Source organism: Miscanthus floridulus, chromosome 4, assembly GCF_019320115.1.
Source record: "Miscanthus floridulus cultivar M001 chromosome 4, ASM1932011v1, whole genome shotgun sequence".
NCBI lineage: Eukaryota > Viridiplantae > Streptophyta > Magnoliopsida > Poales > Poaceae > Miscanthus > Miscanthus floridulus.
Genome location: NC_089583.1, coordinates 111,213,116 through 111,234,560, shown reverse-complemented (window position 1 = coordinate 111,234,560; position 21,445 = coordinate 111,213,116). Strand labels below are relative to the sequence as shown.

The 21,445-nt window shown below is 46.7% G+C and overlaps 2 protein-coding genes across 2 annotated transcripts; both read right to left on the bottom strand.

The window, feature by feature from the left end:
• Positions 1-1,703: 1,703 nt before the first annotated feature.
• On the bottom strand, positions 1,704-8,000 carry LOC136550334 (heterogeneous nuclear ribonucleoprotein 1-like). The gene is made up of 5 exons (XM_066541878.1): positions 7,315-8,000; positions 6,738-6,991; positions 5,440-6,619; positions 2,238-2,287; positions 1,704-2,146 (listed from the first exon to the last, which is right to left on the bottom strand). The coding sequence occupies exons 2-4, from the start codon at positions 6,957-6,959 to the stop codon at positions 2,274-2,276; spliced, it is 1,416 nt and encodes a 471-aa protein (XP_066397975.1). The 5' UTR covers positions 6,960-6,991; positions 7,315-8,000; the 3' UTR covers positions 1,704-2,146; positions 2,238-2,273.
• A 9,914-nt stretch (positions 8,001-17,914) lies between these two features.
• Positions 17,915-20,659, bottom strand: LOC136552613 (BTB/POZ domain-containing protein At5g48130-like). The gene is made up of 4 exons (XM_066544173.1): positions 20,364-20,659; positions 20,222-20,291; positions 18,988-20,142; positions 17,915-18,885 (listed from the first exon to the last, which is right to left on the bottom strand). Exons 1-4 carry the CDS (start codon positions 20,495-20,497, stop codon positions 18,184-18,186), a joined length of 2,061 nt encoding a protein of 686 aa, XP_066400270.1. The 5' UTR covers positions 20,498-20,659; the 3' UTR covers positions 17,915-18,183.
• Between the last annotated feature and the right edge of the window lie 786 nt (positions 20,660-21,445).

Below are 21,445 nucleotides of genomic sequence, written 5' to 3'. Positions count from 1 at the left end.
CTAGTCGGACCTAAAGTTAGCGCCCAGATTGCTTTGCCTCCAGTGAACCAACTAAGCCCAACCCAACCCAGTCCTCCAATACTCCAAGCCCACGTACTCAATCTTCCATTTTTTCAGATGTACCCAAGTTAATCATGTTTGACCGCTAGGATTTTGTTCATGTGTTTACGTTACACCGTTTGCCACAAGAAGACGATCAATATGTGTACTCGTACCACAAAAGCTATGGCACACAAAAAAAAATCAAATGACTGGGTTTTCCAAGCGTCGGACGAGGAATGCATAACGCAAGTACGCCATCGTTGCAAAGCCTTTGAGCGAACACACGATGATGTCGATTTTACTAGCATTTACGAAGATGCGGGAGCAGAAATGGCGTGGGAGCGGTGCTTTGTTTTCCTCTCATAATAAATCAGCACAAGCATCAATATAAGCCAAATTTCATCGAAAGGGCATTAACTACTATTATATTGCAAGGGCTATACAAGGAAACTTTTGGAATATAAATGCTTGCTTAATCAAGAGTTTTTTTCCCCCCGGAAACAGTACGTTCCGTTTCTTTTTCCGGAAACAGCCATCCTTACCCTTTTATCAAGGCGCCCGCGCTATCTATGATTCAAACTTCTTGATTTTTGGCCTAACTGCCAAGAACATGTACTACCTCCGTTTCACAATATTTGTCCGGTTCATATGCCTAGATGGAACAAAAGCTATGCGAACTTACCAAAATGAGTGATTCTTTGTTGTACTGCATAAACTAATCTATCTAAAAAATGGACAAATTTGACTATTACGATGAGATTCATATGTAAAAGTACTATAATGTCAATTTTGTTATGATAGCAATAAAAGGGAGAATACAGAAGACATTGGCCCTGTTCGCTCTGCTGAAAACCCATGGCTGAAAATATTGTTCGCAGATTCGTTGTGAGAGAAAAATATTGTTCGTTCGTTGAAATAGTACGGCTACTCCATTGCTTAATTAGACACTATCATCAGCATGATTAATGAAGATTGGTTAATAAAATGTCAGATAACAATATAATACCTATCAAATTTGCGCTAATAGTTAATGCGAAACTATCTTTCAGTCCCCTAAAATCCCTTACATTTGGTTGATACAGCTTTTTAATACTTGAATGCACCGTATTATAGGACAGACGGACTAGCGTAGCCTTGAAGACGTGTGGGTGTACGATAGGATGGAGGGAGTACAAGAGATACTAGCGGTCAAAAGTGTGGGCCCTGGAGACCACGCTAGACCAAACAGCGTATTACATTTTGAAATGGAAGGAGTATAAATTCGGCAAGTGTCCATGCTAAAATTAGCCTTCCCACTTTGGATGTGAAAGCGACTTGAGAGAAAATGAGAAAGAACTTGGGTAAGTAATTCTGTATAAGCTTTTATGAAAGCCATTTCAAGAAGCTAAGCAAAGATATGTAGAGGCAAATCAAAGAGTTGGTACTTCTGGAGCAGCTATATATAGTAGATCGTTGACCTGGAACTACTTCACAAAAGAACATGGAAACAAATGCTGTGCAAATATGCATAATCAGCAAAAGATCGATAACAACACAAAAGGGAGAGACAGCACATGTATATACTTTTGGTGGCTTTATTACTGGGTCTCAATATGGCTTTGTACCCCCAATAGTTTGAACAAGTAAGCCAAGCAACTCTCTAGTATACAAATGGAATGGTTAAAGAGAATAAAAACAAGCAAGCAATTGTAGCCATAAATGGGCAAAGATAATACAGCATTCCTTTGGTATACAAGTTTATCCTTCCGTATGACAGAATTCCAGCTTATGTTGGAACACTTCTAAGTATGTGCGGCAATCAACACTGCACATCTCATTCAAAAAACAAAGGCCTAATAGATGTAGAAGGGCGTACCCAGTGCAGAGAGCTCCCGCTCTGTGCGGGGTCTGAGGAAGGGTGTTAGTGGCAAGCCTTACTCCTCGCCTGTGCAATGCGAGGAGACCGCGACTCGAACCCGGGACCTTCCGGTCACAGGCGGTAAGACTCTACCGCTTGCACCAGGCCTAATAGATGTAGAAATTAAACTAAAATCTGAAAGCTTCACAAAATGTTTGTATCCGCTCCTCTAGCATTTTTGGTGTTGTAAACCACACCTCTGGTTACCTAGAAACAAGCAATTAACCTGTATATTAATCTGACATCACCAATTCACAGTCATGCACCTGAAAGCCTGATATAGTAGTGGGTGTTTCACCTATCCCAAGTCATATATGAATATAAAATACTCTCCCTAGGAAGTGATACCTGCAAAAGGGTACAACAAATTGTAGTCAAGTTTAAAGTTCTATAGCTGTCCTAAAAAAAGTTTTAAGACTATAGTCTATTTCAGGCATAGATTGGTTGATGAAAAATAGCATTGCCAACAAACTTATCCAGTGCAACAATTCCAATTTAATTAGAAACAACACTCATCCACTTTTCGATTTAATACAAGTGTCTTACATCACTGACTAACCAGCAAAGGTTAATGTTAAGGATGGAGCATAGCTTATATGCAAGGAACTCCTGCTAAAATCATACTGCGATTACATTGATTCACATGATCTATACATGGAGCCCGCGAAGTGTGCATGGCTGTACAAATCAAAACCCTGATTATGAAGATCTTACTAGGTCCAAAAAGAACATGTAGGATGGCCCCCTGTATGTATTCCAATTTTGGGCCAGCTGAGCAGGCACAAACTAAACTAAATGCACCACTGTTATTGTATGCAACTGTAATAGAATTATCTTTGTGTTTGCAAGATGATTAGAATTCGGACCTTAATCAAATTAAATTATTGTTTATAAATAGGATTAATTTATTGCCAGAATATTGAACACATGCGGCTGCAAAAAAAAATGTTAGTTTGTTACAAATTTCATCAATTAACTATGTGAAATGGATATTCTTTCAGTAATTCAGTATACGGTTTTAACATAAATTATCCAAAATAATGGTGTAGCTTCACAACTTTTAACTGCAAAGATAAAATGGTACAAAATTTCAGAAGGGGAAAATATCCAGCATTAGTTTACTGAACCTTAACTATGATTAACATTAACACAACCACGTAAGGGTACTATGTTACCCTTTATTTTTAGTTTTGAAAGGAAAGAACTTATAGATATTTAAAACATTTGGCACTGACTGAGGCATGCTCAAGTAAACCTAGCCTGTTTCCCTTGTTTCGCAAAGCATGTGATTGATGTGAAAAATAACAAAGAGAAAATGCTGTCAAGAAAATGTAGAAGAACAAGAAGCATAAGTGTTGGCATGGTCTTATTGCCTAATCGTGATTGTTAATAGCCATAGGTGGAAGACAGTTGTCAATATACATATTCAACTTGGATAGTGAATTAGTAGGAAGTGATGCGATCATTATAAGTCAGAATATAACTCAGCTATTGATTGATCCAAAATTTGACTGTTCTCTGGTTGGTTCCTGTTGTTGATTTAATAATGATTGTGTCTTATAAGTGCAAGATAACAACTAACACGATGCTGCTGCGGCTTCTCTTGATATTTGACTACATCTAATTAAATGCATCTCAAATAATCCAGGATTAAAAGGTAAAACAATTAAATTGAATGCATCCAAACCGCATTTCACCAAAAGCATTGGAATGATCGTGTTGAGATTGGCAGAAAAGAGCTTGTACGCAGTCAAATATCATTGATTAAAAACAAACCGAATTGAACCCTCCATCTATTTTAGGGGAAATGTCAAATTTTGGTATTGGTCATCATTCACAGCTCTACAAGTTTCTGCAAGTTGATACTCTAGTGCATTGAACTGCACAATTCAATGCTAAATACAAGTGCTAATGTAACATGTGAGTCCCACAGTGTTATTACATAATCACAATATGGTACCTACTAGTGTCAATAATCTATATTTAAGTTCTTAACTGATCAAGCAGGAGAGAACTCAAAAGGAATTTGTATTTTATATATCAACACACTAGAAGGCTTAACTGATAAGGTATCACATGCCTGAACCATGAATAAGGCTTTAGATAATTAGATTCCCTAATAATATTTTTTTTAACCTAATCCCCCAACAATATTACTCTTGTTGAAGATGTATTTATTTGTTATAAGTTCTACTTTCCCCTTGGCTCATGTGGGTTTCATCTCTAGGCTACCCAGTTTGTTTGGGACTAAAAAGGCTTTGTTGTTGTTGTTGTTGACTTGTGATCTTGTTGTTGCAGTAGTAAAAAAGGGTAAGACCTCCCTTAAGGCATTGACGGAAAGGGAAAGGTAGAAGATTCTCTTCCGCTGGGTCGAGAAAAGACAACGAACCCTGGGTATTTAGGACGTGCCACTAACGGCGAGGACGTGCCTGCGGAAGCGTATCACGCTGCAACCGTTAGTGGATCACGTATTTCACTGAAAATAGCACAAGGAGTGGCCTTTTTTTGTGAGAACGGGGAGTTGAACTCCCGACCTGTAGGTTGCACTTCTGCTTCCCTAACACTGCGCTAGGCGCACGTTCTCTATTGTTGCAGTAGTAGTAGTTGTATATCAAAATAACTGCATGCTTCTGACTACAACGAACTAACATATTTGATGTATGGACAGCTGGGTAACTTAACCCCACTATACTTCATGAAAAAATAAGATACATCAGCATAACAAACTGTATCAGCAATCTGTTATCGGATGCAAGTCCCAACGTGAACGAGCCAGAGGCTTGGTTGGTTGGGCACGCTCGGTGGAGCGCCCACCGCCCGCGTTCGAGTGCTGCTCAGCGCGGATTTTCGCACGGGGGATTTTCCTCAGTTTTCTTTGCAGCCTCAAGCGCGGATGCTCTAGAATGGTCAAGGTGTCGTGTCCGGCACAAGTCTGATGATCTTCAAGTACCTCTCAGCCACGTGTATCTTTAGGTATAGGTGTAGATCTAGCTTGCGCACAGTGTGTGCGCATTTGCGTGCGTGTGGTGTGTGGTATGAGTTTGTGCTTAAGTTCAGATACTACTACAGCTTGTACTTGAAGTATTGAGGCATCAAAAAAAAAAGATGCCAAATTTACATGATCAATCTTGTATTTGGTAATAAATGTAGAATCAAGAGTGTTAGTCAAGTACATCACTTGGAAGAATGGGTGATAAAACACAAGATTTGGTTAACACAAACTAATAGAGTTCACTACATAAGTCCTGTGCATTGTAGTTGTCCTACAAGAAAGGTCTGTTGCTAATGGCTAATGCTGCTACTCCATCCTGTTTATCGAAAATAGATTAAACTTTCTTTTCCAGAACCAATAGCTACATTCCAAAAGTGAGAAAATGAGGACTGCACTTCGTATATGTTTTTCAGCCCTTCAAGCACCTAACTTATTTATGCAGCACATTTCCTTTTTAAAAGAGGAAACCATGTGTAGATCATAGCACAATATTGAAATAGCAACTGACCTCTGCTTGTCTGATTATTATTAACAGTATAGTTGCCCATATAGCTTGCTGATATTTCTGATTCGATATCCGGATCAACATTTCCAAGATCATGACCAAAAGGAGGCATATCAACCTCAGATGAGTTAAACCTCCAGGTTGAGTCACCATAAATAGAGCTGCTGCCATATGCACCTGGATTGTTCGATTCATATGCATTGGCTGATGCAGAAAATGGCTCGCCAATTGTACCAGTTGAATTGCTCCTCACATAGTTTCCAGAAGGCAAACCAAAGTTGTTATCTCCGGTTCCACGGCCAAGGTTTCCTGATCCAAGGCTTGAAATGTTGCCCATCCCATGAGCAGAAGTAAGGCTTCCCCAACTAATTTCATCACCAGCAATACCCCCACCACTTCCAGGTGGAGCAAAAGAATTTGTGTTTGTAGGGTTGCCTGTGTAGTTCAGATTTCCATTACCCCAGACATTTCTAGACATTGAACTCAGTATTGATCCTGAATCATCATTAAGGCCAACATACCCAATTGGACTACCTAATCTGTTTGAACTACCATTGAAGTAAGAACCTATTTGCCGCCCATTGGAGCTATTGACAAAACCAGAACTTGCACCAAAATATCCACTCATTCCACCTTCAACGTTCATGCCCATTCCATAACCTGGACCAAACGAAGAGAACCCATTCCGTGCACCTGTAAGAAGACCATACCTTCCATCCACCCTCATGCCATAACCACCAAGGGGGTTCGGGTTGTAACCCTGGTTGAAGCCATTTAGGAAGTTATGAACCCTGCTCATAGCATAGTTCTGCCCTCCCGCAGGTGAACGTGCAATAGGTCCAGGAGACTGCTCCTTTGGTACAGCCCTCTTGACCTCAACCATTTTACCATTCAGCTCATGGAAGTTCTTGTGCAGTGCCTTATCCACTGCATCTTCTGAGTCATATGTGATGAAACCAAAGCCCCTAGGCCTCTGCGTGTTGTGGTCATACATCACTACCACATCGGTTATCACACCGAATTGCTCAAAGTACCTTCTAAATTCGACCTCGGTAACATTTGAAGCCAGACCTCCAACAAAGATCTTTCTAGTACGTCCTGGTCCAGGTGACCCTATGCTGCTGCCATTGTTCTTGCTCGCAATACTCTGGTCGTCCCTGGGAACGGCCTTCTTTGCCTCCACCTAAATCACGAACAGACAATTCAGCTCGTACAGTGAGAAACAGCTCCACAGCAGAATTCCCAGCAAAATGCACGTCAATGCAACAGCAGAGGAGGAGGCGACAGCATAAGACAAGTACCATGCGCCCGTCGATCATGTGCTTGTCCATGGTGACGCGCTCGGCGATCCCGGAGTCGGCGAAGACGACGAACCCGAACCCACGGGCGCGGCCTGTGTTGCGGTCCCGCATGATAACGGCCTCGGTGACCTCCCCGAAGCGACCGAAGTACACGCGGAGGCGGTCCTCGTCCGTCTCCCAGGAGATGCCGCCGACGAAGAGCTTCCCGGAGTCGGCCTCCATCGTGTCCGTCCTCCCCTCCCCTCCTCCTCCCCCTGCAATCCACAAAAGCAGGCCAAGTTTCATACCAGCCAGCCACTGCCAAATGCGGACAAAACCCCGACTTATCCACAGCGTTCACCACAGAAACGCACGCGGGACATCAGATAGATCCGAGCCGAAAGCAACGCCGCGATCGGGGCCACGAGCGCGCGCGCGCCCACACGGGGCAAAACGCCACCGCCCCCTCACAAGGCCACGGAATTGCGTGGCCGCCGCGAGATCCGTACCAGATCCGGCCGCCCCCGGCGCGATCCGGCACCGATCGGCGCTGCGAGGAGCCCGCTGCACGCGACAGTCGGATCGGAAGGACGCTTACCGGTCGGTCGGTCGGCGGCGGCGGTGGCGACGGGCGGCGAGGAGGGATCGGGGGGCGCCCGCGTCCGCGTCGCCTCTCCTCTCGCTGTCCCGCTAAGATCTCGATGCGGGCATGGGAGGGAGGTGGTGGGGGGAGGAAGTTGCTTGGGTTCGGACGGGCACGCCTCGTCTCCTCCTCTCCTTTTTATCGAGCTTTTGCTTCCCCCTCCGCTCGGTGGCTGGCGAGCGATGCCTTGCCTGCCGCGATGCGGTGGTTGTTGTTTGTTTTTACCTTTGCAGGGAAGGAGGATGCCTTTTTTAATCGCTCCCGGTGCCCTGCGATTGCGGTGCTCGGATGGATTGGGAAAGCGGAGGGTGAGGGACGCGCAAATGTATAAATAATAATGGAGAGGCAGGTCGGCGCCGCGCTGGAGGCGACGCAAGCGGGAGGTGATGGATGATATGGGCTGCTGGCTGCGTGTGTGGTGCGCGGGGAAGGAGACGACGCAGGGGGTAGCAGCTGCTGGGCTGTGGCTACTACGTGCGCGCGTGCGTGCGCGGAAGGGAAGGCCGGAATGCGGAGGAGCGAGCGAGTGAGGTGGAGCCGACGAGGCAGGCAGGCAACCGAAGCGGGCGGGATGGGTTGGGCTCTCGTGTCGCCGCGGCGCGCTGTGGGGTGGCGTGCGGCCCGTCCAATCCTCGCGCGGCGGAAGCGGTGCAGGCGTGCGGCGCCCACCCGGCAGTGAGTCGCTGCGCTGCGGTCAGTGGAAGACGTGGAGGCACGTAAAGATTTTTTTTCCTTTTTTCTGCTTTATTTACTATTATTATAGTGGGGGCTTTTCCCGACAATTATCTTGTTCGTTATACTCGTCCAAAAATAATAAATTACTGTGCAATTAAGTCCGTGACGTATAGGAAACTTCAGAATTTTAATCTGCAGACTTTCGCACATCACGTCAATATGTAAAGTACAACTTATGGGGAAAACCAAAGAAACGGCATAGATAAGCGTATTGTATTAGAGCATCTTCAATACTCTCTCCCATCCCAGAAATAATGCAAATTCTAACAGTGTCATGTTATATTATCTTAAATTTGACCAATTATAAATATAAAATATTAATATTTATTATACTAAATAAATATTATTAAATTAATTATAAAATATATTTTTATAATGAATTAATTTGAAGCTATAAATATGAATATTATTCACTATAAATTTGGTCAAAAGTGAATCACTTTACGTGGCCCGCAAGTCATAGTTGTACTTTTTTTTTGGGATGGAGGTAGTAGATTACTTATCTTACATCTCCAAGAATATATATAGGTGATCTTTTATTATTAAATAATGTAGCTCTTTTTGTCCTCCATCAGATTACTTTGATGTATAATAAATACCATTAGAATGAGCATTGAATATACTTTCATAATAAACTTATTTGGAGATACAAATGCTGATATTATTTGGTATAATCCTACTCAAACTTAAAAAGGTTTAACTCTTCGAAAAAACATTATGTGCATTTATATTGGGACGGTGGGGGGATATACTACTTCACCTCCAACCACAACGCTCAGCGGCTCCGTCTCCTTCCTTTTCTTCTGGACAAGAGATGGTGTCAGCCTGACCATCATCTCAGCAGACGGAGCGGACGCCTGTCGCTGGCACCTTTGTCGGCGATGGCAATGCCACCAGAGATGGAAATGTAGCAGGTGACGGCAATGTGGTGCTCATCGGAGTATCCCTGGATATCTCTTGAATGGTGAGGGCAGTCTAGCGATGGCCAGCTGGTCGTAGAGGGAGCTCTCCGTGGTGCGCTACTCGACGTTGTTCGTATCGGTCGCGGTAGGGTTCTCCCATGTGCCCATGGCAACGGTGAGGGCATATGCGGCCACGTCGTCTATGGCGACTGGTAATGTATTTGTTACTAGTGAGAGTAGGACTGTTGTGGTGGATGCGAGGAACTTGGAGAGGTTGGCGGCCGGCGGCCTGATCGTGCACGGTGGCATGGAGGCGCCACATGGTGACCGACACGGCTGCTATGCTGGCGTGGGACTGTAAATCCTATTTCGCTGGACCCTTTGGACTCTAAATCTAAATGGAGTGAGTGGCTCGATTCCACTCTCAGAACGAGACTGAATGAAAGAAAATGCAAGTGAAACGAGACGAGAATCTTCGATTAGGAAGTGCACTTAACCCACCCACCTAAACTGAATTAGGAAAAGTGTTTAGTATGTGTCAATCAGAAACGAACTAAAGTTCCTCAATGCATTTACGAGGGAAATTCGTTTTAGGTTGGTGATTAGGTAGACTCGATTGTTGATGGTGTTGTAATGAATTTAGTGGATGGCAAGGTCATTGGGCGTCGTGTTGATGTCCTCATAATACGATTGTTGTCGTCGATGCGAAGCAGCTGTAGAATGACGAGAAAGTGAGTTCGACGAGCTTCATCTTTTCCCATTTCATTTTCCGTATCAATTCCTTTATGTCTTCTATTCCTTTTTAGCTCCTATCGAATATCCGTCCGGTTGTGAGTTACTTGTTGCTCTTCGCTGGGTTGTCTTGAGTGCATGTATTGAGCTTTCTCCATCATCTGGATTCAAAACAGTAAGTATTGTGCTTCTGGTTTCGTTTTTGTGTAATGGTCCAATCTTCCTCTTGTCTTAAACAAAGAACAATAGTGGTTCCTCTCGAGACCAGAGCTCTTGTGCATTGTCGTTTATTTTTCTTTTCGTATGTGTGTCTATTGCTGCTAAGATCTACGGTTGCATCTTCAATCGGAGTTCTCTTGATGTTGATTATGACGATCTTTTGGGATACAACTACACGTATCTTAAGGTTATATTTCTTTCTTCCTTTTAACTCTAATTACATTTATTTAGTTTCTAAGCACTAATGATTTTGCCACACATGCTAATTTCTCAACAATTTGATGACATGCTGTCGTAATAATCGTGTTCTACTGCCACACCAAGAACAGCTCGAGGAGGAGGTGTCTGAGTGGGCAAAGGGTAACCAGCAAGATGGCGACGCGGCCCACAAAACAAAAAAACCCTAGACAACACCTCTAGGTACATTGATCTCACGTGTGTAAGCGCCCACGCCGCTACGTGGCCCATCGACTAGTCTTGTCTAGCAGTAGTGTAGAGTAAGTATAACCGTAGGTGGATAGGATTTTTTTTAAACTAACATGTCACATTTGTTCTAATGATTTGTACTAGTGATTGGTATTAGTAATGTGTTGTAATTCAGGCTTCACTACAGGGTCAAAGGCTTGGTAGCTTCTGGATTGGTTTCACCAACCGATGCAAACAAATTTCTTGTCCCTATTGGGTACTGTAGTATTGCTTTCCACTAATTGAATGCATGCAGTGTGGATATTGTCTGGCCTGCGATGAAGCTATTAAGAAAAAGGAGTCTTCAATAAAGCAAACAGATGAACCCAAGGCCAAATTTGTTGAAAGGAATGTCTGGCGTGCAAGACTCAGTTGTCGGACATCAACATGAGAGAGGAGTGGAGAGTGAGAAGGAGAGGGTGACAAATGAATCAAGGGTAGAACCCCCTTCCCCCTCTCCCCTTTTTATAGGGGAGGTGGGATGGGAGGTTTTCATTATTTTTTCTAGCAAGGCTTGTATGTACAAAAGCACCTATGGGGCCTACAGATGGACCCTAAATTTTATCTTACAAGCCTCTATGCTATGTAATTGGGTCATGAACACACTAGTGGGGTCCCCAACATATAATGCACCCCAACAACTTTAGTGTGGGTAATAAAGAGGAGGTGGGTTTCCTACATTTGAGGGAGAAGGGGTGGATTTTGAGTAGTTACTTAAAGCTTATAAAACTTTTGGATATTGAGAATAGGATGAGTAATTTGTTGGAGCAATAATAATTCCTTATATCATACTTTTGGTATTGGGGATGAGATAGATAATTTGTTGGAGATGCTTTTAGCTATCGTCGCAAACCATAGTGAAGCTACATATTGAGGAGTCTATGGGGTTGAGTTAAATGCATCAGCGCCACTCAAACTTGTTAGGACGTGTCACTTAAATCCACAAACTTTAAAAATGTATTTTTGGATCCCTAAACTTGTTAAGTGGTGTACCATAGGTTCATACCAGCCAAATGCATGTTTCTTGCTGATGCAACATCAACATGGCATGCTTTTTTATATTTAACCCTTCTTTTTCCCTCTTCTTACATGAATGGATCCTTGTTTCAGTCTTCTCTCACATAGACCCTAGTTCGTCCAATGCCACGGCTGCCCATGGGTTGCAGTCATCATGAGAGAAGAGAGAAGCAAGGAGAAGAAACGATCTATTCGTGATAGATGAGGAAAGATGCGCGCTTAAACGTAGAAAAATATATCATGCTGGTAGCCACATCAGCACGAAATGTCCACGTGGCTAGCTTGGACGTGTAGTGCACCACTTAACAAGTTTAGGGACTAGAAATGTTTTTAAAGTTCATGGACCTAAGTGACACACTCTTGCAAGTTTGAAGGGCCGCTAGTGCATTAACTCATTTTGTTTGCCAAACTGCTACAACAAGCACCAAAAGTTACCATTCCTTCTATTTCTTTATGAAAAATGAAGGATCATATAATCATGACTCAATTAAGTTTTAGTGAAAACATGTGTATAGTATTTCATAATAAAGGTCAAAACCAAAAAAAATTCCTTAAATATGGTTGGAAGAGTCCTTCCGGCTCGACTATAAGGACATGACCAGATGAACTCGGAGGACACTTACCATGCCTCCATTGGACATGTATATAAGTACTTTGTCATGAATTGTCGATGTAACCAAATTTGATGGACAATAATTGCTAGTGTTTAAAAAGTAAGCTAAGAGTCACACGTTGTGTTCAAATGGCTTAGAACTTAGAGACTCAGGGGATTATACTCATTTGGATAGCGAGCCCTATGTTCAGTGGTGATCAGATCATGTTCCTAAGCATCAGTGCTTTATGTTTGTAGTAGAGATTACAAATGGGAAACAAAGTAGAGAATTTGGTGTGTCAAGAGAAGACGGTCCCTACCATACCTTTAATAGCTTGGAGGCAGGGGGACAAACTCATAGGTCCCCTCATGGAAAGTCATAGAGCCAAAGATGACGCTCCACACCTCCATCACATGGAGTCCTGTAGCCATGTCCTTTGAGATCCTGATGATGCCGGGACGGAGGTGTCGTGGTAGCCCCTCACGTCAGGTTGGTAGAACAAAGGTGCGATAGTATCACTACAACGATGTGCATAGGCCACCGTGGCTGCACACTATGTACGATATAGCTACAAACCTATAGTGCAGGTCACGACGAGTCATATGCACGTATCATCTCGTACGATGGTTGGCCAATGGGCCCAAGCCTTGGGAAGCTATGCCAAAGCTTTTATCCACCTTGACTAATAGGTTGGAGCCGCCTTTGGGGCGGCAAGAGTCAAGTTGTGGAGGTTGAATGCATTGATTGAACACTCCTATATAGGCAAGAGAGTCCTCCCAAAGGTTGGATGTGGGCCCCCTAACCTTAGGAAAACCAAGTCAATGGGGGCGCAAGCACACCCACCGAGCGTAGTCCCAAAGCCCGTGCCTGACTGATCTGAGTCGAGCAAAAGCTTAGTGATCCTTAGCAGTTATGCATAATTGATGAGGGTACCCGTGGTACAAGCACATGTCAATAATGTTTACTGCACTTGTAATAAAATAAAAGGTAGAGGGAAAAGTGGAACTTAATCTTTGGTATGGAGAAAATTGGATTCTAGATGAAAATGATAAGAAAATCCCACCTAAACAACTAGATTCATCATCAATTATTTGGGCCGTGGTGGTGAAAGGAAATGGCATTTCAATAATACCTTGCGTTTTCTGTACCATGAGCCAAAGCTTATGTTTCTTCCACCATGATGATTTTTCCTTTTGCTGCCCGTTATTTTCAATGCTCGACCGCCCCCTCTCCACGCTCTCCCCTCTAGTCAATATCTGAGGTAGTGGTGGTAGTGGAGTCAACAAAGGAGGCATAGGAAGAGGTTCTAGTGGTGAGGACAGTGGGGGATGCGATGCTGTTGGCGAAGCCTCAAAGAGTCAAGTATATCCATGGCAGATACATTAGAAGAAGCATTATCTAGAGTAATAGATAAAACCTTATCAACCATACCACATTCCTCAACTACAATAGCAATACATTTAGCAATATTGATGCTAGAACGAGAAACTTCAGTAAGACCAAGGCATATTATTATCTTTTGTATTTCCCTATTAATAATAATAACATAAGCAACCACACTAATGGAATCCTCCTTACCATGGATAGGTGGCTTGTCAGCTAAGTTAGTCAGTGACAGCTTTAGGACCTCCTCCTACACGAGGATCTCCTCGTACTCCTCGATCACCTCCTCGTACTCATGATCACCGGTGGTCACGATCTCCACCAACTCGTTCTCTACATGCATGCAATGGTGATGCAACACTTAGTATTTATGCAACAATAGCTCTAAAAATAAGAATACATATGCTAAGCTACTAAGCTAGCTCTAATGACTAAGGCACTAAGCTAACTATAATCTTTACCAAATAGATTCCAAGCTCACCCTATAAGTGCTTAATTTTTATAAACCAATATCATGACATTATCTATTTAGCCTTAATGGGTATTTAGCTACCATATTAAATAGTCTATTTTAGGGCTACAAAAATTACACTGAGCACATAATAATACAATAAAGCTACTATAAAAATTTCAGAGTTTTTGCTATCACCAATCTACCACAATAATTCCTACAATAATTAACTTAATAATATTGAGCACTCTCAAATGATTTAATAGCTCCTGATATCAACAAGTATATATATGAACTAAATACGCTAACAGGTAGAGCACAATTTTAGAAACTTAATAAAATTGGTTTCGTAATTTTTGGATACCTACATGATTTTATATGATTTGCCAAAGATCAACTAAAAAATTATATTAGAAAATTATTCCTAATTCGTTATGAAAAAGAAAAACGTATTCTCTCACGCGTCCCACACGCGTGGCCCACACGACACAGTGTGCGCGAGCGCGGTGCGGCCCACGCACATGAGGTGGCCCACAGCGAGGAAGCCCGCGTGCGCTAGCGCTCATGCAAAAACGTCATCGCGCTATCAGACAATAGTGCGGACACTCCACGTACTATTTCTATAGACAGCGACTTTGCAACGGAACCCTTGGATATTTTCACCTTCACACCGGAGAGGTCCTCGGGACGCCCCGCGCTTGGTGGCACGACGGGCAGTGGCACTAGGCGGTACACCATCCACCCGAGACCCTTGCAGACCTATCTAGGGGATCGATGCTCACCTATGGGCCAACGCACGACGATGGACAGTGGTTGCATGAACGGGGGTGAAGCAGAGCGGGCTCTCCTCGACGGCGGCGACCTGCAACGGTGGCAACCACGTTCTAGTGAGCCACAGCGCTAATAGGACGGTAGAGATAGGGGATAAGCACCAGGGGCACACCGCGAATCCGACCAAAGTGGTGGTTCAGCCAGCGACTACCTGAGCGGTGCAAGCCATGTGCGCGTGACGAGCCATGGCGGACACGACTGCGTTAGTGGCAGCAGGGAGGCGGTAGCGCTCCCACTAGCATGCTCACGGTAGATAGGGAGCCAAGGCGAGCTAGTGGTGTAGAGAAATTTGCGCGAGGTGAAGTGGTGGAGACTGGCTATGACGCGGGCGATGACGGTTCATAACAACACAGTGGCGGGCATAGCTCCAAAATTTGGAGCTCAGCCTGTCCATAATCAAGGCAGGCTGGGGTCGGCTGGAGAGGGGACGTGAAGGTGGAGGCGCGAACACGAGGAATTGATGATAGGTGCTCGCTCTCTGGCTCACCGTGACGTGACTCAACGGCGACAGAAAACAGAGGGAGAAAGAGACGACGCGACAAGTGGGCTCGGCTCGTCCATGCCCTGGCGGGACGTGGCTGACCGGACCTAAGGCGGTGTCTGCGCACCCGCTACATGCGCGTGGAGGTAGGTGGGGGCGCGGCATGCACGGCCGCAGCATCATTAAGGCAAGGCGACAGCACGGGGCAACCGAGACAGTCCACGTGCGTGCTAGGACAAGGCGAGCGGTAGCGTAGCACAACGTCGCAGCGGCGTCGGTAGCGGCAGCGTCGCGGCACGAGAAGGGTCGGCAATGCGGATGCGACAGCAGCGCAACGTGGTCGCAGTGGCACCCAAGACGGCAGCGCGAGGCAGAGCAGCAGGGCGCGGGGCCAACGGCTCGCTGCGGTCGGCCTCGGCCAAGCCCGAGCGGCCCGACCGACCTAGCGCGGCGGCGCAAAGCGACCGCGCGAGGCGTGACCATGTGCGCAGAGTGAGGAGGCCGCGCGGTGACCGTGCACCCGGCGCCAACCAACCAGAGACAGTGACGCACACAAATTTTAAAGCGCTCAACACGACCAAATATTTGCTTTAGGACCTAAACCTTCTTCACCATGCTCAAGATGGCACATGAGACTATCAAATCGAGCTATAACACTACACTACTCCTTAACCCAATCTCTTACAATAAATTGCTAAACATTGCAATGTCTAGCTGTTGACAGACTTGAAAATTTCTTAGTTTTTGAGCTGAATTTGATTTCCATTTGTGATTTCTAAGCTAGCAGAAATATTAGCTAGTAATATCATTTTTCGATCGTAAGTATTTCACTGTCATCTACAAAGTTTGTACCTCCAACTTTATTAAGGTGACACATATGTGTTCTATAGCATTTTTGCTTAATAAAAATTGGCTTTTAACCTTAAGTGATATATCATGACTATTGAATCAACTTTCGTTTCGCATTTTTGTTGATCGTTTTGAGTTACGGAAATTGATCTACACACTTTATTACATGCATTAACACATAAAAATAATGCTCATGACATGTTTTAGTAAATGATTTACGGTGTTACCCATGTCGTGCTCGTGCCGGACCAAAAAGGAGAGCTTTGGGACGAGCTATCGGGCCAAGACTTTCTGTACACCTATATCAAAGAACACAAGCATAAAAAGAAATTCGAGGCCGAGAAGAAGATGCCCTAGGCGAAAGTGCCCCCTCCTCCGTCGCCAATGCCATCCTAGCTCCCACACGAGCCTCTTTGTGGCGGTGCAACGAGGATGCGAGGAGGTGAGAGGTGGTGACACTGGGTATCAAGTCCGCCCATGTCACCCCATGATAACGGCCACATGGGCTACAATCATGATTTGTGAGTAATAGAGAACTGGCCTTAACGATGCCGCTGTATGAATGGTTCATCTCCAAGAGTTTGCTATCTCAACTTGGCATCCATATAATTTTGGCAAAACAAGAAAAAATAGCTTCCAACAGTTTGGCAAAACAACTTGGCATCAATAGCAACTTGGCAAATCTCCCCTCCGCGCGCGCAAATATACGCGCGCGTATACGGCTTGGCATCCGGGGCTATTCGTTTCTTAGCGGGGCTCTTCGTTCGCTTAGCGAGCCTCTTCGTTTTGTTAACGGGTTTTTTTATTTTACCAAGTCAAAAATGCCAAACTCTTGGAGATGGATTGTTTTTTTTACTTTGCATATAATTTTGGGAGTTGGCAAATCACAAGATTTGCCAAGTAAAATTTGACAAACTCTTGGAGATGCTCTTATAGGCTAATTCACTTGCAACTCCGTTACTCTCTCTCTCTCTCTCTGGACGATCTTCCAGTTCGGCAGCAGTTAGATGTGCCATATTGACCTACTTTGTGGCAACTAAATGCTTAGTCTAATCTTTTCACGTTTCAAGCAACTCTCAAATTCTAGTAGTATAACCTAGTTTCACACTCCTGGCAAAACGCCAGACCTCAATTTCAATGAGCTAAAAGATACCTTTCAAGACACTAAACGTTTGTCTGGATAAATATTCAACGCAAAATATGTTAGGAAAGTGCTTGCTGAAGGAAAGCACAAATTGTTCGCCCAGTCCTTGTTCAAGCAAAGATTCTAACTGTTGATAAATTGCCAAGTTAAATTGGCCCTGCAACCCTTTGTGTGTCTTAAGTGTTCAGGGGCCTAGAACAGCGACATATCTTTGCCTTTGTTGTCCATTTGCAAGGAGGTTTGGACTCTCGAGTTCATGGGTAGGATGTACACTTCTCATGCCGGCTAGTAACGATCTTTCTGTAGAGGAATGGTGTGCCTCAGTGCTGCAAGGAATATACTCCAATCAACAAAGAACTATCGCGGACTTCCTCATGTATACAAAGCTGGAACAGCAAAATCGGAGAATCTTTGAAAGGACGCTTTCGCGTATAAGTGTTTGGCTTGATCAAGGAGAAGATGGATCTGAGGAGGCGTGCGTGTGGACATTCTTGGGTAGATTAGTTAGCTCAATTACTGAGAATGTGTGTCATGGTTTATCTATTTTTCTTTTTATTTTTGTAAAACTATGCCGCCTTCTTCTCTTAAAATAGTAGGAGAAGAAAGCGGCATAGTTTTCCTTAAATGTGTGTCATGGTAGCGCTCCTGCTGTTTAATTAAAAAAAACTTTCGCAAGAGCATGAGAAACACCATTTCCCAAGACCAAGATGCAAACAAGACCTAAAATTTTCGCTTCGCATAAACAATTCAGATGTTCAGAGTTGCTAACCTAACAAAGTCATTTGTTTTTTTTTTTGACTAAACAAAGTACTTAGCTTTCGAGCGTTTGCGTTTCTATTGAAGTACTGAATGACCACCTGACAGTAACTACCTATTCAGATATTTGACATTGCTAGCAATATGTACACACAAAACCACTGCTTACAGCACATGCTTCCCAAATCTACCGTAACATCTGCACTTTCTATTCCACAAGTAAATGATTTGATTTTCTCCTCATGTGTGCTTATACTTGTACTGTTCTACATGCAATTCGGCTGCTCTGTTGCTGCGCTGCACTTGCTCTGCTTCCCCCTCGACCTACCCCTCCCGAACACGGCTAGCCTCGCAAAGACGCGCAGGATCCTGCTCGCGCACCGGCGCTGCGAGCCCCAGCGCATGGAGCCGATGCAGCTGCCGGAGACCGTGGCTCGGCGTTTGATGATCGCCGGCGTGCCCGCGTCCGCAGCGACCCTGAAGCTCGGCTCCTTGCCCTCCCTCTCCCTGCGAGCCGAGGCCGAGCCCTTGAGAGTGTTGTGCCGCTGCAGGGTCTGCTTCAGCGAGATGATCTCCTGCTCCAGCGCCTGGATCCGGAAGCTGGCCGTCTCGTAGTCCGACGCGTCGTCGCGGGCGCGGAGCTTCGCGTCGCGCGGGCCGCGGTGGCTATCGTGCGGGCTGCTGCTGCTGAGGGGCTGGCTGGTGGGGATGGCAGGGCACCCGGGGCTCGGCGTGTACCCGCCGGCGCCCGGGACGAGCTCCTCGGAGTGCATGCACCGGAACGAGTCGGAGCACTCCGTGAAGGCGCGGTGCGTGTGCAGCTGCTGCACGAACAGCGCCTGCACGATTAGCCGGAGCGGCATCCGCTCGTTCTGCACGGCCTGGATGCACACCTCGTGTGACAGCTTCCGGCAATCCAGGTGGCTGCACAGCGTCGCCTTCTCCTCCCCGGACAAACCCCGATGCTCCTGCAGCATGGCAAAATTGGCATCCTCTTCTTTGTCAGCAAAAAAATTCAAACACGTCACAGTCGTGGGCATGATCGATCGAGCATTGAACACCTGTCTTACCACTAAATATGTGTTGATTGCTTCGTACAAGTGGTTGTGCGTCTTCCGGTCGCCGGCCGGAATGACTCCGATCAGCTCAGCTAGCCTTTCAGGCCGGAGCTTCGGATCGCCAGCGAACTGCACGAGGTACCGATCCCACAGCTCGGAGACGGCCTCCGCGCCTTTCCTTTGCACGGAGGCGGCATGGTTTGACACGATGCTCTCCATTTCCCTCACCTCCCTGCTATCTGCGATGGACCGGTCGGCTTCTTCCTCCGGCAGCGGCAGGTCGTCCACGCGAGCGAATTGCAGATTCGACGCGACTTGTTCTCGCAGTTTTGTCCGGCTTTCGTCGCTCAGCTCCAGGGTTAGCGATCGCGACAGCAGAGCGAAGTAGAACGCCACAGGGATGGCGCCGCCCGCAGCCACTGCCGCCGACTCGGCCGGGAGCAGCCCGATGACGCCCTCCAGGATCGCAGCGGCCCTCCTGTTGGCGTCGGTCTCGCCGTCGACGGCCTCGTCCGTGGAGGCCCAGAACTTGTGCGTCTTCTTGGAGAGCACCCACTTGTTGGCGTAGAAGAGCGCGACGGGGCTGACGTACTTCTCCTTCATGCCCTGCCGACGCAGCGCCTGCACGATCCGCTGGAAGAAGTCGAACGGGAGCGCGATGAGGTCCTTGATCCAGAGGTCGCGCGCGGCGAGCTCCTTGACGAGCTCGGCGTCCCAGCGGCGTCCGACCAGCGCGCGCGTCGCGGCTCCGGCGCCGGGCTGCAGGTCCCGCCGCTGCTCCCCCGGGTCGAGGATCTCCATGCACGCCATGAACGCCAGCGACTCGACGCAGCGGCTGACGATGAGGAGCTCCTCGGCGACCGGGAGCAGGGGCTGGCACCGCTGCAGGACGATGAGCGCGTCGTCCCAGCTCTGCAGCACCACCTGGTTGATGTACAGGTCGCAGCGCGCGCCGAGGCCGGCCACGCCCAGGAACTCCGCCGCGCACCGCACCGCCGCCACGTTGAAGGGGTCCAGCGCCACGGCGTCGCCGTAGCAGAAGAGCGCGATCGCCTCGAACGCCTCGCTGACCCCCGGGAAGCTGGCCGGCAGCTCGACGTCGTCGTCACCGGACTGGAGCGACGCCGACGCCTCGTTGAAATACTTGCACTTGGACACCAGAGGATCCTGCCATCGGCGACACAAACTTGCTAATCTGCCCCTCGATCAAAACAAGATGACAAATTTCCAGCAAGCTCGCTCTTACCTTGTGCAGGTCGAAGCTTCTGTCACCGAGGCGCACGCGGACCGTCGCCGGAGACCCGGTCTCCTTGGACCTGCATCAACAGAGCTGTGATGAGTCTGCCATGGACACGGGTGAAGAAGCTCTCAAGCTGAAGCAGACATACCATGCCACAACTCTCCTCTGCAGCAATAAGGCGGTGCTCGGGCTGGAGTAGGGGCTAAACACGGCCACCTCCGACTTGGCAGCCGGCGACAGCTCCACCTCCGTCTCCAAATCCACCCCCATCACCAGCTTCATCGCGACGAGCACCGGCAGCAGCTCGGCCGGCCCGGCGAACTCCAAGCCTTCCCTTCCGGCGGTTAGGTAGCAGCACCGTACCGTAGCAGCCGCCAGCAGCGGTGGCAGAGTATTATACAGGAACGCGCGTGGAGTGTGGGACGAAGTAACATAGGGAGGCGTGCAAAAGGGTACAATGGCTGAGGCTATCTTCAACGAAATTAGGTCTCGCATATAAATGCTCTGTTGAAGACTAATATAATACTATTCGAGACCTAATTTGGATATGGGTGCCCACGTGCCATTGGAGACAGTCCCAGGGCGCACGAATGGGAGTTGAACCCCAGCTTTCACGCTGGGAAATCGGATCGCCCCCTCGTGCAAGTTTTCTTACGCCCCTGGGTGCCCGTGCGGCACCGCCTGGGCTGTGCGACTGCGAAGGGTGCCTGTGCTGGCGGCGGCGTTTCCCGTGCTCGCTGCGACGGGGGCAGGCTTGTAAGGATCCGAGGGGGTCAACACTAGTTTAAAACAGCGCGACGGAGCTGGATGCCTTCGATCCAACTCAAATGGTTCACCAACTTGCATTGCGCTGTGACGTGTTTGTCTTGGGGAAAAAAAGCTGTCGATCTGCTCCCTGATTTTGATGCTCGGCTCGGCTCGGCTCGGCGGGCTGCTTTTGCACTGTACAATGCTGAATTATCCATATCCCCAGTGTTCAATATTCTCAACCAGACATGTATATATGCTCATCCGGTCGTACCAGAAAAGCTTTCTGAATCGTGGACAAGGCGGTCGTCGCAGCGCCAGTAGTAGTAGATCATATATATATATCCCTACGACGAATAGATGCCACGAAAGTCCAAGCTGAAGAAGCGATGGAGGGAGTTGCTTGGAGGGAACAAACAGCTAATAAGCCTCGTTGTCACTTTTAAAACTGCCCCAGGACTGGGCACCCGGCTATTCCAACCA